At 39.9% G+C, this 14247-nt stretch overlaps 1 protein-coding gene across 2 annotated transcripts in view; it reads left to right on the forward strand.

Annotated features, from left to right (window-relative positions):
* Positions 1 to 10564: 10564 nt before the first annotated feature.
* The window catches only part of asph (aspartate beta-hydroxylase), a 36272-nt gene continuing 32589 nt past the window's right edge, over positions 10565 to 14247 (forward strand). Inside the window, exon 1 of one of the 2 annotated variants that reach the window (XM_082960811.1) lies at positions 10565 to 10808. In XM_082960811.1, coding sequence (XP_082816937.1) covers positions 10769 to 10808 — 40 coding nt within the window. In that variant the 5' untranslated portion in view covers positions 10565 to 10768. The remainder of the gene's footprint in view (positions 10809 to 14247) is intronic. The other variant, XM_082960805.1, reaches the window with a different exon arrangement.

Genomic DNA, 14247 nt, shown 5'->3' on the forward strand with positions numbered 1-14247 from the left:
ATTTTCAAGTAAATGTAAGTCAAAACCTGACACTCGGCCACTCAGGAACATTCACTGTCTTCTTGGTAAGCAAATCCAGTATATAGTTGGCCTTGTGTTTTAGGTTATTGTCCTGCTGAAAGGTGAATTCATCTCCCAGTGTCTGGTGGAAGCAGAATGAACCAGGTTTTCCTCTAGCATTTTGCCTGTGCTTAGCTCCATTACATTTATTTTTTATCCTGAAAAACTCCCCAGGATACCCATAACATGATGCAGCCACCACTGTGCTTGAAAATATGGAGAGTGGTACTCAGTAATGTGTTGTATTGGATTTGCCCCAAACATAACACTTTGTATTCAGGACAAAAAGTTAATTGCTTTGACACATTTTTAGCATTATTACTTTAGTGCCTTGTTGCAGACAGGATGCATGTTTTGGAATATTTTATATTCTGTACAGGCTTCCTTATTTTCACTCTGCCAATTAAGTTAGTATTGTGGATTAACTACAATGTTGTTGATCCATCCTCAGTTTTCTTCTAGCACAGCCATTAAACTCTGTAACTATTTTAACGTCATCATTGGCCTCATGGGGAAATCCCTGAGTGGTATCCTTCCTCTCCGGCAACTGAGTTAGGAAGGACGCCTTTATCTTTGTAGTGACTGGGTGTATTGATACACCATCCAAAGTGTAATGAATTACTTCACCATGCTCAAAGGGATATTCAATGTCTACCAATAGGTGTCCTTCTTTGCAAGGCATTGGAAAACCTCCCTGGTCTTTGTGGTTGAATATGTGTTTGAAATCCACTGCTTGACTGAGGGACCTTACAGATAATTTTATGTGAGGGGTACAGAGATGCAACTTATCATGTGACTTGTTAAGCACATTTTTACTACTGAAATAATTTAGGCTTGCCATAACAAAGGGATTGAATACTTATTGACTCAAGACATTTCAGCTTTTCATTTTGGTAAACATTTCCAAAAACCTAATTCTACTTTGACATTATGGGGTATTGTGTGTAGGCCAGTGACAACAAATATTGTACTTTTAACCCATTTAAAATGTTGTCTGTAACACAACAATGTGGAAAAAGTCAAGGGGTTTCTGAAGGCATTGTACAGTATGTAGACACTGAGTTGGTGCTGGAGATAATAAGAGGATGAAAAGTGGCAGAATTTCCTGAATATCCTTTGTCCAGTGTTAAAAACTCAGAGCACATTGATTAAATTCTTTGCTGTTTCGTCTCATTTTCATACAGGGTTATGAAAGAGAGTCGAAACTTGTTGAAACTTGTCCCCAGAAACTTTCACATTGTAGCATCTCTATCTCAAATGAGAAAATAAGTGCAAAATAGAACTGTGTATGTTGTTACAGAAGCACTAGTCCATTCCCTGTCTTTATGTGAAATGGTCCAAAGGTCGAAAAGCTGGTGTGGTGGACAGTGTGAAGGGTGTTGAGCTTGGTTGCGTTCTCTCACAACAGTGTTTTGAGCCCGGCTGGACTCTTTCACAGTCTGTTGTGTTGACTTTGCCTGGGTACTCTCTTCTTCTTAACCTTCGGCCCTTTTCTAACTGGTCAGTAAACACTGGATGGTCGACATGTACGTTTTGGCCTCACCTGCAGAGCATAAGTCCTATGTCAATGTTTGAGGAGATTCTATCACTTTTGGAACATGGATTCATTTAATAATTTGTTTTATTTGAGTTCGTTTGTTTGGAGTTTGGGAGCAAGATGAGAGCAAAATTATTTTTTATGAAGTGCCTCTTGTGTTTTTCTATTGACATTTTAGTTGAGGCTTGTTTGGAACACACTGCTTGCTACACCTCTATAACCAATAACATTGCATTGAGGAAATGCGAACATACCAGTAATTCCAAGGAACTTTGTGTCATTCTGTGGTTCCTGATACAGTCATCTGGGAAGACAACGTGGGTGTCGATTAAAGCAGCCCTCCGCACCTCTTTGATTCAGAGAGGTTGGGTTAAATGCGGAAGACATTTAACTGAATGCATTCAGTTGTACAACTGACTAAATATCCCCCTTTCCTTCCTTCCTCATATGGAAAGTTTTATTGTACCTACTATTATTAGTACTGTAATTAGACAACTTATCCACTAATTTATTTGAACGTTTTCTAAACCCCTGTAATTTGACTGTATCAAGTGAATATTTTATTTTAAGAAACTACAAAATAATATTATTACCCTCATTTGTAATTTTTCTTGTTCTTACCGATGATATTTTAACTTTCAGGTTTTCTGAATTTCAGTCTATGCCTTATGCTCCAATAAATAGAAATCCATAGAAGTAGAGCAAAAAGCATTAGGAGTCTATCAACCATATATTGAACTGGTTATGGAGTCTATCAACCATATATTGAACTAGTTATGGAGTCTATCAACCATATATTGAACTAGTTACGGAGTCTATCAACCATATATTTAACTAGTTATGGAGTCTATCAACCATATATTTAACTAGTTATGGAGTCTATCAACCATATATTGAACTAGTTATGGAGTCTATCAACCATATATTGAACTAGTTATGGAGTCTATCAACCATGTATTTAACTAGTTATGGAGTCTATCAACCATATATTGAACTAGTTATGGAGTCTATCAACCATATATTGAACTAGTTATGGAGTCTATCAACCATATATTGAACTAGTTATGGAGTCTATCAACCATATATTGAACTAGTTATGGAGTCTATCAACCATATATTGAACTAGTTATGGAGTCTATCAACCATATATTTAACTAGTTATGGAGTCTATCAACCATATATTTAACTAGTTATGGAGTCTATCAACCATATATTGAACTAGTTATGGAGTCTATCAACCATATATTTAACTAGTTATGGAGTCTATCAACCATATATTTAACTAGTTATGGAGTCTATCAACCATATATTTAACTAGTTATGGAGTCTATCAACCATATATTTAACTAGTTATGGAGTCTATCAACCATATATTTAACTAGTTATGGAGTCTATCAACCATATATTTAACTAGTTATTGAGTCTATCAACCATATATTTAACTAGTTATGGAGTCTATCAACCATATATTTAACTAGTTATGGAGTCTATCAACCATATATTTAACTAGTTATGGAGTCTATCAACCATATATTTAACTAGTTATGGAGTCTATCAACCATATATTTAACTAGTTATGGAGTCTATCAACCATATATTTAACTAGTTATGGAGTCTATCAACCATATATTTAACTAGTTATGGAGTCTATCAACCATATATTGAACTAGTTATGGAGTCTATCAACCATATATTTAACTAGTTATGGAGTCTATCAACCATATATTGAACTAGTTATGGAGTCTATCAACCATATATTTAACTAGTTATGGAGTCTATCAACCATATATTTAACTAGTTATGGAGTCTATCAACCATATATTTAACTAGTTATGGAGTCTATCAACCATATATTTAACTACATATGGAGTCTATCAACCATATATTTAACTAGTTATGGAGTCTATCAACCATATATTTAACTAGTTATGGAGTCTATCAACCATATATTGAACTAGTTATGGAGTCTATCAACCATATATTGAACTAGTTATGGAGTCTATCAACCATATATTTAACTAGTTATGGAGTCTATCAACCATATATTTAACTAGTTATGGAGTCTATCAACCATATATTGAGCTAGTTATGGAGTCTATCAACCATATATTGAACTAGTTATGGAGTCTATCAACCATATATTGAACTAGTTATGGAGTCTATCAACCATATATTTAACCAGTTATGGAGTCTATCAACCATATATTGAGCTAGTTATGGAGTCTATCAACCATATATTGAACTAGTTATGGAGTCTATCAACCATATATTTAACTAGTTATGGAGTCTATCAACCATATATTTAACTAGTTATGGAGTCTATCAACCATATATTGAACTAGTTATGGAGTCTATCAACCATATATTTAACTAGTTATGGAGTCTATCAACCATATATTGAACTAGTTATGGAGTCTATCAACCATATATTGAACTAGTTATGGAGTCTATCAACCATATATTGAACTAGTTATGGAGTCTATCAACCATATATTTAACTAGTTATGGAGTCTATCAACCATATATTTAACTAGTTATGGAGTCTATCAACCATATATTGAACTAGTTATGGAGTCTATCAACCATATATTGAACTAGTTATGGAGTCTATCAACCATATATTTAACTAGTTATGGAGTCTATCAACCATATATTGAACTAGTTATGGAGTCTATCAACCATATATTTAACTAGTTATGGAGTCTATCAACCATATATTTAACTAGTTATGGAGTCTATCAACCATATATTTAACTAGTTATGGAGTCTATCAACCATATATTTAACTAGTTATGGAGTCTATCAACCATATATTTAACTAGTTATGGAGTCTATCAACCATATATTTAACTAGTTATGGAGTCTATCAACCATATATTTAACTAGTTATGGAGTCTATCAACCATATATTTAACTAGTTATGGAGTCTATCAACCATATATTGAACTAGTTATGGAGTGTAACCCTTTTCTCTCCAATGGAATTACTCTTCCTTCCAAGGTGGAAGAATGTGGATATGGAATAACTTTTACAGTGGAATAGACTAGTGTCCACAGACATGTGGGTGTGTGACTGTTCAATTATGTTTTCCATGAAATTTCATAAAATGACTCTGCTAAAAAGCATAAAGCACAAAAGTTACAGATTTATTTTACTGGTAACTTAACCGGTCAAGTGTTGCCATCTAGTGGGGAAAATAGGAGTCCAAACGTGCATGAGTTAGTATTTTTATAAATCCCATTGTCCCTCATCCATATCCTGCATTCATTCTTTACTGTGCTGTAAAATACTTATGACTATCAATTATCATTGTCAAATGGTCTACTATTAGACATGAGCCCATGAGTTGTACAGACCTCCATAAACGTACTATCAAGATATCATCTTCATTGAATGTAATATTTTACAGACAGAAATATTTATTTCAATGACTATTTCAAACCTCTGAGGGATAAAGATGAATATGTCTTGTTATTGACACGGAGGCCCAGACAGACAGCCATTCGGACAGGAAGAGACAGACAGGTTCACATATGTTTACATACGTATAAGGACACGTTACCTAGTAGTCAGTAGGGTCCTGTCAATGGAAATAGTATGTTTCACCTGATGTACACCTTCATATATGCACAATGTACACCACCTCTATGTCAGTACCAGCATATAGGCTAGTGCATATGGGAACACTCCATGTGCTCTGTGTATCATTGAGTGACTCAGTGTGAGTTGAACTGCCATCATGAAGTCATACAATATTGGCAGCACAGATGACATGATGGGATTTTAGACATTTACTTAGGTATCACAAAGTTGATAATCCCATTTCACAATACCTGGAGTTACCTCTTTGATGGTTCTGGGATATCTTTATTAATAAACCGGTTTAAAGATGTTTATTTGTTCAGATAAAAAAATAAAGCATTAAGATTAGCCCTTTGGTTCTGTAAATTCAAATTAAATAAAGCATTGATAGAATGATGAGCATTGTGTGCCAGTAATACTAGTAAAGACAATGTTGGGCACTGATTCCAGTCCATACAGTCAATTGGACATTGAACTTGAATGCTTCTAATGCTTAGAATGTAAATCTGTCATGTGCATTTTCAGTCTGATCAGCAACTAACTGTAAACCATTGATAGATCTCCTCCACATGTTGATACTATATACTAATTTACAGCTCAAAACCCTTAGGACACATACAATTCGATTTTTTATTTATTTAAAGAATACTTATTTATAATGACGGCCTACCACAGCCAAACCCTAACCCGGACGATGCTGGGCCAATTGTGTGCCGCCCTTTGGGATTCCCAATCATGGCCGGTTGTGATACTGCCTGGAATCAAACTAGGGTCTGTAGTGACGCCTATAGCACTGAGATGCAGTGCCTTAGACCCCTGTGCCACTTGGGAGCAATAGACATAGACTTGGCCTATTTGTACAGTATTTAGCCAGAGGTGTTGGAAATGGGACTACAAAACACAGGCAGGGAGGGCCAAAGAGGCCCCCGCTATAGTCCACTACCCCCCCCCCCCCCCCCCAACATTCCATCCAGGTGATTGGATCATCCCTCTCTCACTTTCATCAACACCCTGCCCACACCCCGACAAAATACAAAAGTGGGTGAGGTGATCAGGTCATACCAAAGCCTTTTGTCCTTCCTGTTGTCTCTCAGTCATTCATACAGTATGTGAGAAACCCACACCGACTACCATATCAGACCCCCATCCAGACCCCTCCCCCACACCGTACCTGACCCCCTCCCCTGTACTCCGCACCCCGACCCCACTCCACCCAGGCCACTGCCTGGGGCAGCGTTATCTGTGAATCTGGGGACTATTTGGATAAGCAGGCAAGCAAACGGAATCTCACTACTGGGTCTACTGTTGGGATAGTTTGTTAGGGGTCTTTATGAAAACTGACATGGAGGTGACAAAATACATTACATTCAACTAGCTTCATTTACACCAGGGCTTGGTTTTCATTGAGAACAGAACCTAAATCCTGACACACACAACTGACTGAATATTTACTCACTGGTTACACTTGGGGATCCCATCTTCTGCAATAGTTGAGAAATAAATTATAATTTGAAGATTGAAAAGATGAGTGATAAGACTGCAACTCTTTCTTTCCCCTCCTTGCCTCTTTTGACCTCACCCTTCCCGAGACCCCTCCCACTTACAAGGCAGGCAATACGCTTGACCTCATCTTTACTAGAGGCTGTTCTCCTACTAATCTCACTGCAACCTCCCTCCAGGTCTCTGTTCTCCTACTAATCTCACTGCAACCTCCCTCCAGGTCTCTGTTCTCCTACTAATCTCACTGCAACCTCCCTCCAGGTCTCTGTTCTCCTACTAATCTCACTGCAACCTCCCTCCAGGTCTCTGTTCTCCTACTAATCTCACTGCAACCTCCCTCCAGGTCTCTGTTCTCCTACTAATCTCACTGCAACCTCCCTCCAGGTCTCTGTTCTCCTACTAATCTCACTGCAACCTCCCTCCAGGTCTCTGTTCTCCTACTAATCTCACTGCAACCTCCCTCCAGGTCTCTGTTCTCCTACTAATCTCACTGCAACCCCTCTCCAGGTCTCTGTTCTCCTACTAATCTCACTGCAACCTCCCTCCAGGTCTCTGTTCTCCTACTAATCTCACTGCAACCTCCCTCCAGGTCTCTGTTCTCCTACTAATCTCACTGCAACCTCCCTCCAGGTCTCTGTTCTCCTACTAATCTCACTGCAACCTCCCTCCAGGTCTCTGTTCTCCTACTAATCTCACTGCAACCTCCCTCCAGGTCTCTGTTCTCCTACTAATCTCACTGCAACCTCCCTCCAGGTCTCTGTTCTCCTACTAATCTCACTGCAACCTCCCTCCAGGTCTCTGTTCTCCTACTAATCTCACTGCAACCCCTCTCCAGGTCTCTGTTCTCCTACTAATCTCACTGCAACCCCCTCCAGGTCTCTGTTCTCCTACTAATCTCACTGCAACCCCCCTCCAGGTCTCAGTTCTCCTACTAATCTTACTGCAACCCCCCTCCAGGTCTCTGTTCTCCTACTAATCTCACTGCAACGCCCCTCCAGGTCTCTGATCACTACTTTGTCCCCCCTCCCCCGGTCTCTTCCCCTGTATCCACTTCTAAAGCCGCTTTCTATCACTCTAAATTTCAAGCTTTTGCCCCAACAGTCCACCTTCTCCTCCTCTTTAATCCTCCACCCCCTCCCTCTCCTTGGACGACTTTGTCAGCCACTTTGAAAAGAAGGTTGGAAGGTTGACGACATCTGCTCCTCATTCACACTGTCTATTGAGTCCATCTGGTCCCACTCACACTGAACTACCCTACGCCTTGACCTCTTTCTCTCCTCTCTCTCCAGATGAAATCCTGCAACTAGTTAGGTCTGGCTGCCCGACAACCTGTAAGCTCGACCCCCATCCCATCCTCCGTTCTCCAGACCATCTCTGGAGACCTTCTCCGATTCTTCACTACCCTCATCAACTCATCCCTGACCACTGACTGCGTCCCCTCTGACTTCAAAATGGCCCGAGTCGCTCCCCTCCTCAAGAGACCAACATTTGACTCCTCTTTCATCAAAACCTACAGACCAGCATCCCGGCTTTCATTTCTTTCAAAACACTTGATTGTGCTGTCTCTGATCAACTCTCTCACTACCTCTCTCAGAACATTCTTCTTGACCCTAACCAGTCACTCAACCGCGACTGCTCTTCTCTATGTGACTGCACGCTCCAAGACCTCTCCATCACGATTGCCAACTCCACGGTGTCCCCCTCCCTAAGTGTAAAGAACCTTGGCGTGATCCTGGACAACATTCTGTCGTTCTCTGCAAACATCAAAGCAGTAACTCGCTCCTGCAGGTTCATGCTCTACAATATCCGTAGAGTACGACCCTACCTCCCCGCTTGTGCCATCAAACCCCTGCAACTTATACAGAACGCTGCAGCCCGCCCGGTGTTAAACCTTACCAAGTTCTTCCATGTCACCACGCTCCTCAGGACACTCCACTGGCTTACAGTCAAAGCTCACATCCACTACAAGAACATGGTACTTGCTCCGGAGTGGCGAAACAAAAATAGAACTGTTTGGCCATAATGACCATTGTTATGTTTGGAGGAAAAAGGGGGAGGCTTGCAAGCCGAAGAACACCATCCCAACCGTGAAGCAAGGGGGTGGCAGCATAATGTTGTGGGGGTGCTTTGCTGCAGGAGGGACTGGTGCACTTCACAAAATAGATGGCATCGTGAAAATTATGTGTATATATTGAAGCAACATCTCAAGACATCAGTCAGGAAGTTAAAGCTTGGTCTCAAATGGGTCTTCCAAATGGACAATGACTCCAAGCATACTTCCAAAGTTGTGGCAAAACAGCTTAAGGACAACAATGTCAAGGTATTGGAGTGGCCATCACAAACCCTGACCTCAATCCTATAGAAAATTTGTGGACAGAACTGAAAAAGTGTGTGCGAGCAAGGAAGCCTACAAACCTGACTCAGTTACACCAGCTCTGTCTGGAGGAATGGGCCAAAATTCACCCAACTTATTGTGGGAAGCTTGTGGAAGGCTACCCGAAACTTTTGACCCAAGTTAAACAATTTAAAGGCAATGCTACCAAATGCAAATTGAGTGTGTGTAAACTGCTGACCCACTGGGAATGTGATGAAAGAAATAAAAGCTGTAATAAATCATTCTCTCTACTATTATTCTGACATTCTTAAAATAAAGTGGTGATCCTAACTGACGTAAACAGGGAATTTTTACTAGGATTAAATGTCAGGAATATTGAAAAACTGAGTTTAAATGTATTTGGCTAAGGTGTATGTAAACTTCCGACTTCAACTAAAACTAAATGTCCCTAGTTCAATCAAAATTGTGTATACTTATGTGTAGTTTTATACAGGCAAAGTATGTCTAGGATGTTCACATTGCCTGAAATGGACCCATCTGTACTGTATTTGATGATGTGGACAATTGAATAAATGGGGGGGGCACAATGTATGGAACATCAACCTACAGACACACAGTGTACTAGGCCAGCACGTGTAGGCTACATCAGAATTGAATATTTAACTGGACAGTAATGATTTGTATTTAGTATGCTGTCGATGGAATATTTGACATTTATAAAGGGGGTACTCTACTTTGAAAATAATATATATTGGTTTCTGATGAATAAGAGTAGAATCACCACTGCTGACACTGGATTTAAGTGCGCAAGCACTACTGAGCTCATGGAAGCTAGGCTACTCTATGTGATTCATTCTCTGCACGGTCTTTCATCTGTGTGACGCTAACGGTGGTCATTCTCTGCACGGTCTCATCTTTGTGATACTGAGAGTTCTCTATCAAATGCACATAAAACATGCATCAATCACATTCCACAACAAGATTACGTGGTTTTATGGGACATATTTGTTAAAAACTGGTTACAACTGCACAAAGGCTCAGAGATTACATAGGTTATGTAATAACGAGCTAATACAGTACTGTGAAAAACAGATCTCGCGATGGGTGTATCTTCCATCTTGCCACGTTCGAGCGCTGACGTAAAACGGAAATGTCTAGATGGGATACAGCTTTTGTCAAACGAATGTCAAAAAATATATTTTTTGCATTTTAGCTAACCCTAACCTTAACATAATTATCCTAAACTGCTACGTTAATTCTACTAACATGCTGCGTAAGTTCTAAAAAAACTACCGCACACTCTAGGAGCTCAGATGCAATCATTGAATAACCTAATAACCAACGTTTCGACAGACAAGCTGTCTTCATCAGGGTAGTTCTCATAACCTACGAAAAGTCCATTTTGACGAAAGCTGTATCCCTTATAGTTAAAACCACATGAAGGGGGGATAAACAAGGCGGTTCTAGCCTGCGGGGGTATCCCAATGACTGTATCCATACGATTGAATAAGACAACCACCTCTGAAAGCGAATTGGACGAGATTTTCCTTCTCTCCGCCCACCGCGTCTTCGTGAAGCTCGCACTGGCTGAGGGCGCATTCACTAAACAGTGGACGGGGTTGCTATGGGCTTCGGGTTATGAGGGCAGAGATTTGATTTGTACAGGGCCACCTTTAGCGCAAGAAATTGAGAGTGAAGCTCGTTAATTTTGAATTTCCACATTTCTACTTGAATCCAAGCAACTTCGAATAGCCATGGCCCCGAAGAAAAACGCACGAGGACACAAAATGAAAGGTTCGTAATTTTAGTAGTGGCAGTGGTGCATGGAACCAACCTTAGCTGCAGAATGGCTTTAAAAGTTAATCGGGGGGCAATATTGACATTTTCATTTAAGCATTGCAAGTTAGCCTACAACAATACGAAGCCTATAAAACTGGACAATATGTAGCATAAGGTCAACAACATACCAACAAAGTAAGCCAGCAATTGTTCCCCTTTTTACGGAGCCATTAACAACTGTACAGTACATTGTTTCGAGTTATAGTAAACAGCACAAACAGTGTCTCTTTATATCCAGATTTCAGACGTTTTCCCTATTTTACTATACATTATACATACTGTTCATAACAGCGCATTTGTTCGATTTGAACAATGTTATTGCAATTCGTCAGGTTGCAAAGAAGAGTTTGCACCACCATTTCCCGTGCATTTTAGATTGGCTATGGTCGCCAAGAATAGTGAGGATCTGTTTCATCTTGTGCTCACGTATGACAATATGTGTCGTTTTACGCAGCGAGACCAATTACATATCCACCTCGTAGACTTCAGCGGAAACTGCATCAGTTGCGTGTATTGTCCCCCCCATTTACTTTTCCTTAATTTCTCCCAAGTGCTCACGTGTCAATAGTGGGAGAACGTGGGAGGGGTTACACGTGGCTTATATCGTCACTGTTGCGAATCAGGACCCATATGGATCCCTTTTAATTATAAGGACACCCCCCCCCCCCCCCTTTCTCATCGCGGGACCGCTCCCCAAGTTATGGAGATGATTAATTACATTGGCATGGGCTGAGCTCCCTGCTTTAAACTTTCTAAACGAATGGTTTTAGGGCGGACTGCAAGGGGGTGCTTGTACAAGTCATGCTAAATATTGGGCCCCTTTTCAAAAACTCCAGTGTCATTGTGACACGTGTCCTTAGAAACGTTTACCCGAAGTTTTTATTGTATTTAAAATATATATAAATTTAACCTTTATTTAACTAGGCAAGTCAGTTGTTTTTTGTAGACTTCTAGTTCTTGTAGACTTATATAACCTTAGAATGTGTTGCAAAAAGGTAAGTAGATTGTGGCCATCTTTTGTTACTATCAGTGTTTCAGTGCCCCTCATTTTTAGGCTACTTCCTTATTTTATTCATCTGATATAGAAAGCCGCATTTATACCATGTTTTGTTACACTTTCAGTAAGATGATAATCATCAGGCCACTATCATGCAAATCGGTCATATCAGTGTGAATATTATGGTTCCTGCCATAAGGGAAAGTTGAGAAGTCATCAAGTAAGCAATTGCAAACTTTTTAGCAACTTCAAGTGGTTGCAAATGAGTTGAAGGTACACACTTTGCATGTTATGCATGATCAAACGGTGGTTGCAAGAATAAAAAGTCCTTTGGAACATTATGTACTGTTCTTATCGGAGCGTTTCACAACTCAAGGCTCCTCCCCTTACATGTATGTTGAAGTTGTACAGGGGCATGTTCATTCGGTGAACTGTTCAGGAAGTTGCTGATAGAAATGTTATGTGTAGAACTGACACTATTCACTATTCAACAAGACAGACGTATCTGTGATACATTTCTGTTAGTTAACATTGGTTATGTTGCCTCATACTCACTGCCCAACATCTGATGACTATCAACTGCGCGCCTATAGCTCCCGAGTGGCACAGTGGTCTAACAGGCTGACTACACCGCTCGTGTCGCGTGCGCGAGCATTGCAAAATAAATTTAGAAATCTATATTATTCAATTATTGCTCGCGCGCGCCAACAAGCGTCTGCGTTGCCAAGGGCTAAAATAGAAGTCAGTTCTATTTCTGACGCAGATCGCGCTGCAAGTCCTGCCTCTCCCATCTCCTCATTGGTTTATAGAAGCAGCTACCCACGTGCCATCTCCTCATTGGTTATACCCACGTGGGTGACTGAAAGACGAACGAGGTCAGTGGCGGTAATGCACCTAATTTATGAAAGTTGCCGTGTTTAGCGGGTGTAGGCCGTCATTGTAAATAAGAATTTGTTCTTGACTGACTTGTCTGACTAAATAAAGGTTACGTTTAAAAAATAATTTAAAGCTATAGGGACTTATTGATGCCTCAACAGTGAAAGCTATTTCCTAGTTTCCCTTTCGACATGCTGCGTTTATGTAATAAGACAGAAAAAGTATGTGGAAGTCAATTACTGTACTGTATGACCAAAATATAAAAACAGCTGTTCCTTTTGAATCTGCATCCTTTCAACATATTGTTTGTTCGGAGGTTGGATTGTCATTGATATTCTACACAGTGTTTCTATTGACTTGCCATATTTTATTATGTCTTGTCATATTATTATTTATAAACAATGAATTTGCTCCCCCCAGCCTCTTCTCTCAGCCTCATGGTTTAATTGGACGAAGGCCACAGAACTGGTAAAGGCAACAACTGACATGTGACCTCGTGTGTTTTCTTTGCAGTGTATCCCGTCCCCAAACTAAATACTATTCTTAGTTGGGGAATAATCTTGCATGTGTGGTGTGAGCTTGTTTGTAGGGGATGTTGTTTTGCTTGCCTGTTCTGCTTTGGATTTTGCACCGAGCTGTACAAGAGTTGTAGGACTGACAATGTTGTATAACTGATGAATGAGAGTTGTGAACATTTCGCACATTCTTGTCAGCTATGCTGAATTCGTTATATTTGTTGCTCTCACTGATCCTTGAGTTAATTTTACTGCTATTGAATTGATGGCCCCGAAGTATCAATATTTGAATAAGTCAATTTGCCCATTTTATTACTAGAGTCCTTTGGTACAGTATGTGGTCCTGCTGCATCTCAGAGACCGGACACTGTTTGTTCAGTTTGCACTATGGTTCAGAATGTCTTTGTTCTACAGACGTTAAAGGAGACAAGCATGTCTTTATGGAGAGTCAGTAATGTGGTTTTGAAATGATTTAGGCTAATTGCTAATTGCTTTTAAATTGTGTCTGGTGCTACATCAGCGAAAAAGCTTCATTTTGGATTTCAACTGAGCATCATAGTTCATTTCCTGATGTACCCACATAGTCCATAGAATGCTGTTATGTTACTGGTAATGTGAGCAGTATCTCTAAAGGTCACTTTGGTTATGAATGGAGGCTGGTGTGTTGGCCCTATGTGCTTGAAGGAAGTATTTAGCAGCATCAAATGAAATGTTATTTGTCACATGCGCCGAATACAACAGGTGTAGATCTTACAGTAAATGCTTACTTACAAGCCCTTAACCAACAATGTAGTTTCAAGAAAAATAAGTGTTAAGTTAAAAAAATAAATAGATAAGTTCAAAATAACAAATAGTTAAAGAGCACCAGTAAAATAACAGTAACGAGGCTATATACAGGGGGTACCGGTACAGGGTCAATGTGCGGGGGCACCGGTTAGTCGAGGTATTTGAGGAGGGGGACGGACAATGCAAATAGTCTGTGTATCCATTTGATTAGTTAACCCTG

This window comes from Salmo salar, chromosome 14 (assembly GCF_965601325.2).
Source record: "Salmo salar chromosome 14, fSalSal1, whole genome shotgun sequence".
Lineage (NCBI taxonomy): Eukaryota > Metazoa > Chordata > Actinopteri > Salmoniformes > Salmonidae > Salmo > Salmo salar.